This window comes from Argentina silus (assembly GCF_951799395.1).
Source record: "Argentina silus genome assembly, chromosome: 18".
Classification (NCBI taxonomy): Eukaryota; Metazoa; Chordata; class Actinopteri; order Argentiniformes; family Argentinidae; genus Argentina; species Argentina silus.
Window position 1 is genome coordinate 3,296,491 of NC_139672.1, and position 6,284 is coordinate 3,302,774.

At 45.6% G+C, this 6,284-nt stretch overlaps 1 protein-coding gene across 1 annotated transcript; it reads left to right on the forward strand.

Moving 5' to 3' along the window:
• Positions 1-423: 423 nt before the first annotated feature.
• On the forward strand, positions 424-4,626 carry ftr66 (finTRIM family, member 66). The gene is made up of 6 exons (XM_083690280.1): positions 424-1,039; positions 2,254-2,349; positions 2,588-2,821; positions 3,129-3,288; positions 3,454-3,513; positions 3,775-4,626. The coding sequence occupies exons 1-6, from the start codon at positions 443-445 to the stop codon at positions 4,302-4,304; spliced, it is 1,677 nt and encodes a 558-aa protein (XP_083546406.1). The 5' UTR covers positions 424-442; the 3' UTR covers positions 4,305-4,626.
• The last annotated feature ends 1,658 nt before the right edge of the window (positions 4,627-6,284 follow it).

A 6,284-nucleotide genomic window follows, 5' to 3' on the forward strand; every position in this document is an offset into this window, starting at 1 on the left:
GAAGCGGAAGTTGCTACAGTATGAATAGCCTAATAGCTCAGTATTTCCTCAATGCAAAAAAACAATAGTGGTACTTGTTTGCTGGTAATTAATGGAAAAGGTTTATTTGTCACAAACAGTGAATTAGATTTGGCTAAATTTGCTCCAGAACACGAAATAGAACTCAGTCAAAAGAAAAAAACTGGTGCCTGCACACACGTCTGTTGCACCTCCTGAATCCCAATTTAACCTCTGCACACACACAAGCACACGCACACGCACACGCACACGCAAACGCACACACACACACACACACACATGCACATACACAGTAGCAATCCCCTCCCAGCAGTGGTAGGTGGGGTTGTGGATAGCTGCTTTGAATATGAAGGTTTATAAATGTCTGTGATGCCACTGGCGGCTCCAGAGTGGCTGATAGACTATCTTTCTGTTATAGAGAAGCATGGCTCACACAGTAGGTCCACTGGACAAAGACCAATTCTCCTGTCCTATCTGCCAGGACCTAATGAAGGAGCCGGTGGCTATCCCCTGCGGACACAGCTACTGCATGGCCTGTATCAAAGGCTGCTGGGGTGATGACGATGCAGCTAAAGTCTTCAGCTGCCCCCAATGCAGAGAGACCTTCACTCCAAGACCCATTCTGAACAGAAACAACATCTTGGCTGAGATGGTGGAGAAACTGAAGAGGACAGGACTCCAAGTGGCCTCCCGCGGTCACAGCTGTGTGTACGCCGGGCCTGGAGATGTGGTGTGTGATTTCTGCCCAGGTGGCCAGATCAAAGCGGTCAGATCCTGTCTGGTGTGTCTGGCCTCTTACTGTGCCACTCATCTCCACGCTCACAACGAGTCCCCGGCCCTGAAGAAGCACATGGTGGTGGAAGCCACCATGCAGCTGCAGGAGAGGATCTGCCCTCTTCACGACAGACTCCTGGAGATCTACTGTCGTACGGATCGGCGGTGTGTCTGTCTGCTGTGTGTGATGGACGAACATAGAGGCCATGAAACAGTCTCAGCTGCTGCGGAAAGCACCAAGAAACAGGTAAGGTTTAGGGTTAGCCCATACAAACTGCCATATCTCATTATTCAGCCTGTTATTTTACCATGAGTAGATAATATAATATAATTATATAATATGGGCATTTGTTTGTGTGTTATATGAGCCATAATAACGCTATAAGTCCTGCTGTTGTAAACAAGTTTATAGTTAGGTGAAGTTTGTTTTGGATTTTACAGGCCGCCTTCCCTTGTCTCTTTTGCATTTTTAAGGGTATACATAAATAATATATGCCCCTTTCCCTGAGTCATTGTTTTAGTATGTTTGTCTCCAACCATGCGAACATTTCCCTGATAATTATCAGAGTAGGGCCATAAAATCTAAAGGTTAGAGGTAAGTTAGAATAAAACCAAATAACTTCCTTTCCAATATTCAAATGTTAAGTCTTTGTCTTCTCTGGCGTGCTTTTAGTGTGTGCAGCAGGGGAGGCTGGTGAAGGTAGAAATCAGAGGTCGGGCTCATTGTAATGCATGGAATGGAATGAGGAATAGTATCAAACGGAATGGGGAATGGTATCAAACACACGTGTTTGATACCATTTCTCATTCCATCCCATGCATTACAATGAGCCTGTCCTCCGATTTCTACCTCCACCAGCCTCCCCTGGTGTGTACTGTAAAGTAAGTAGATAGAGATCTGAGGATAAGGTGTATCGGCAGTCTGCTGCACATATGCAGACAGTTGCTTTGAATGTGGTCCATACAGCATATCTCCACATGCAAAACATCTCCATGTCTTTTGACTATCTGACCTATTCACACTTGTATGCCAAAGTCAATTCAAATTGAAATGGTAGGCTACTGTTGAAAGAAAATCAGATTTTTGCTCCTGTTAATTATCAAGGATTTTAGAATATGTAGGTTATTTAATGATTGTGGTTTGTGTATGTGCAGCCTTTGTGTCGACCTTATCATTGGGAAAATTGAATCATTTGTCGTGGTTGTTTTTGCAGACTTAATAACATTTCTGCTTCTGTCAGGCCAAATTCCATTTAATAAAGAGGGTGACTCACTCCCCTCCAAAAAATGAAAATGAGCCCAAAAGACTAGTCTATACTAGACTATAGTCTCTCTCTCTATGTGTGTGTGTGTGTGTGTGTGTGTGTGTGTGTGTGTGTGTGTGTGTGTGTGTGTGTGTGTGTGTGTGTGTGTGTGTGTGTGTGCGCGTGTACATGTACGTGTGTGACTGTTTTCCAACAGAGGCAGCTGGGAAGGACTAGGAGGAAATCCAAACTGAGAATCCAGGCCAAAGAGAAGGAGTTGCTGGAGCTGAGAAGAGCTCTGGAGTCACTCAAGGTGATGTACCCAACAGAGCAAAGTCAGCCATTCAGGTGCCAAGTATGAGGCCACATTCAAGTCCCACAGACTGAGCTACATTGTATTGGCGTGGTGGGGGGTGGGGGTTGTGTTGGGGGGGGGTGGTGGGGGGGGGTTGTGTTGGGGGGGTGGGGGGTGGGGGTTGTGTTGGGGGGGGTTTAGTACATTCTTGGCAAACCACCACAGTCCTGACCCCTCTCTGTGTGTCTCCCTACAGCACTCTGCGCAGGCAGCAGTGGAGGACAGTGAGAGGATCTTTACTGAGCTGATCCGCTCGATGGAGGGAAGACTCTGTGAGGTGAGGCAGCTGATCAGAGCCCAGGAGAACACTGCTGTGACTCAGGCTGGGGGACTCATACAGAGATTGGAGCAGGACATCGCTGAGCTGAGGAGGAGAGATACTGAGCTGGAGCAGCTTTCACACACAGAGGATCACATCTATTTCCTCCAGGTAACATCATTGGTGCTCTAACACTGGACCCCTTTGTGATAACGGTGGGCATTACCCCAGTGTTATACAGAGATAAGATAACTTTATTGTCCATAAAATGTTCATAGTCATGGACATTTTCCTTCGGCACACTGGCACAAAGGGGGTAAACAGACATACAAAACATAACATATTGATATATACACTTATATATATATATATATTCAGTTTATATACCCTATTTTATATATATAGATCAGTGGTTATATAATTTCTTTCTCGTTGTGTTTCTCTCTCTGTGTCCTCTCCTCTGCTGTTATACGACTAGAATGGCCAGTCAGTCTCTACCTGGGCCGACCTCACAGAGCCTCTTAGTATCACGGTGGTTCCTCCTCTAGACTTTGGGAAGGTGCGGACCTCCGTGTCAGCACTCCAGAGGAGGCTGGAGGACCTCTTCAAAGGGGAGTGGTCTAAGATATCCAGGGCAGGTAGGCGTGTGTTTGATGCCATTCCGCATTCCATTCCATGCATTACAAAGAGCCTGTCCTCCGATTTCTACCTCCACCAGCCTCCACTGGTAGACAGTACTGATAATGTTCAATAATAAATTAAAACTATTCACGGTTTACAGCCTAATGCCTTTTCCTCCACAGCGAGCACAGTGAAACTCCTGCAGTGTCCAGACCCCAGGATCAGACCAGAGTTCTTATACTGTAAGTCTGTAACAACAGAAACAATTCATCTACACAACTACTTCTTCACTTCATTCATTACAATAGTGAGTGACAAGAGTTGCCAGCTTGCAATGGACTCTATAATAGCCCTGCTATTATTAATTGAGGGCTAAATTTGCATTCTATTTCCATTCTGTGTCCACAATCCATGCCCTTGTTTACCGTTTATGTCACCACACTCAGTGTCGTGCTTTACTCACCCCTCCTCTCCTCCTCTTTCTCCTCCCCTCGTCCTCCTAGACTCCTGCCAGCTCACACTGGACCCCAGATCGGCCCACCGAGAGCTGAGTGTGACCCAGGAGAACAGGGCAGTGACGGTGAGGGCCAGGGACAACCACAGCCCCGACCACCCAGAGAGGTTTGATTACTGGAGCCAGGTGCTGTGTACCGAGGCTCTGTCTGGACGCTGCTACTGGGAGGCTGAGTGGAGCGGAAGCGGGGTCAACATGGCCGTCACATACAGAGGGATGACCAGGAGAGGAGAAGGCAACGACTCCCACTTTGGACGCAATGACCAGTCGTGGAGTTTGTTCTGCTCCAGGAAAGGTTATGCCGTCTGGCACAATAATGTGGCCACTAGGATAGAAACCCCACTGTCCTCTAGGATAGGAGTGTACCTGGACCACAGGGCAGGAACTCTGTCCTTCTACAGCGTCTCTGACACCATGACGCTCCTCCACAGAGTCCAGGCCACGTTCACTCAGCCTCTCTATCCTGGCTTTGAGTTCATGTGTTTCGGAGCCGCCATTGAACTGTGTCAGATGGAATAGGTGAGGAGGAGTAGAACCCCACACATAGAAAACAAGGGATCTTCATTTGTTTTTGTAGGGGAACTCTTTGAAGAACCCCTTTGGGTTCCATGTAGACCCCATTTAGAGCCCTCTGTGGAAAGGGTTCAAATGAGGGGCAAGTGATGAACCCTTTTTTAGTAATAACTATAACTGTTTTTTAAGAGTGCAGAGTAAAATAACATGTTTTTATTTGTTACTTAAATACTTTTAGAAGGCACTCTTGTACAGTATGAGTTGCATGATATAGTTGTAGTCTCAGAGATTTTTTGTCTCACATCTCCAATTTTTGTGTGTGTTTCATAGCTCATTCTTGATCACTAAGAAGTTACTGTAAATAGTTTGTAACACACTGTATTTTACTGACTAAACAATTGTCGTACAATCATCTGAAAGCTTATGTTGCCAATACCTGGATATGATGATGTAAAGTAAAATAATCTTCCATTCTGTGTCACACCACTGTACAGTAGTGGAGGCTGGTGGAGGTAGAAATCGGAGGACGGGCTCATTGTAACGCATGGAATGGAATCAGGAATGGTATCAGACATGTATGTTTGGATATGAAACTATAGGCCTATTCAAACAAAACTTTAATCATATGTAATACCTTGACAACATGGTGCCCCCTGGTGAAGCCTTGACAGCTCCTTCCATTCCATTCATTACAATGAGCTTGATACCATTCCTCATTACATTCCATGCACTACAATGAGCCTGTCCTCCGATTACTACCTCCACCAGCCTCCCCTGGTGTACAGTATTCTCTTCCTTCCACGTGCTGTCACAACAACATTACACAGTATCATCTGCCTCTCTATCGCCAGGGCGCTGGGTCTTCAAACAGGCATCATTACTGCTATAGTTGGAGTCCCCTCTGGGGGTGTGGTGTATGGTATCTACCAGCATCCGTCAAGCTGAGACTTAATAGCCTCACTGTTTAAGGAAAGGCTCTTTATGGTGAACTGGACGTCGGCTGACAGCTGTCTCTCCCAGACACTCTGGGTTAGAGAACTGTTTAGTTGCATTCCTTACTCTCGCGATCACACATGGCACTGCACCATCAACCTGCATTGGTCAGATGCAGTAGAGGCTGGTGGAGGTAGAAATCAGAGGACAGGCTCATTGTAATGCATTAAATGGAAGGAAGAATGGCATCAAACGTCATTCCTCATTCCGCTCCATGCATCACAATGAGCCCGTCTTCCGATGTCTGCCTCCGCCAGCCTCCCCTGGTCAGATGCGTCATTGCTAGTTGTTTTGTTTGTCAACAACATTGACATAAAGGTCCACAAACCCCAGTTATCAGTCTGAGATGATACCACCCCCTGGTGGTTAGAGCTGACAAAACAGCAACATACTGTATGGTACTTCTTGACATCAACGAGTCCTAACACAATTGTTATTGTATCTGACTATTGAAAATATGTGTGTGTGTGTGTGTGTGTGTGTGTGTGTGTGTGTGTGTGTGTGGAGCTCCCTCCATATACTGTATGAGTCAATATTCTGTGTCTCAACTAGAGTGTTGAAATGGAGATTACAGATAGAAGGCAGATTAGTGATAGAATGTGGGGAGAGATATGGGAGAGATTAGGTATTTCCGGACTGACAAAATGTCAGGGGATTCTTAATATGGCTGTTATGCTTTCTCATGAGTCATTATTAATCATAACATGCCTGATATGAATATGGTTCCCATAGACTGAAGAATGCAACAATGTTGAATAGTTTTATCGCGTCGGATTGTAAAGAAGCCCTGCAAATATTAATCCTAAAACATACAATGTCTCCTACATTAAGTCAAATGACAAGATTCCCACGGCTTTTGGTGAAGTGAAGTCCCCAAGTAGTCAGCGACAGTATTCACACACCCGAACCCAAGACCAGAGAGGAACATTTCTACAATGTGCGCATCTATCTTCTCGAAGCATCGCTTCAAAATATCACCAATCAAGATGAAGA

Coding starts and splice junctions, on each gene's coding strand:
- ftr66 (XM_083690280.1), top strand. CDS start 443: ATGGCTCACACAGTAGGTCCACTGGACAAAGACCAATTCTCCTGTCCT. Junction 1,040..2,253: donor CGGAAAGCACCAAGAAACAG/GTAAGGTTTAGG, acceptor GTTTTCCAACAG/AGGCAGCTGGGAAGGACTAG. Junction 2,822..3,128: donor ATCACATCTATTTCCTCCAG/GTAACATCATTG, acceptor TTATACGACTAG/AATGGCCAGTCAGTCTCTAC.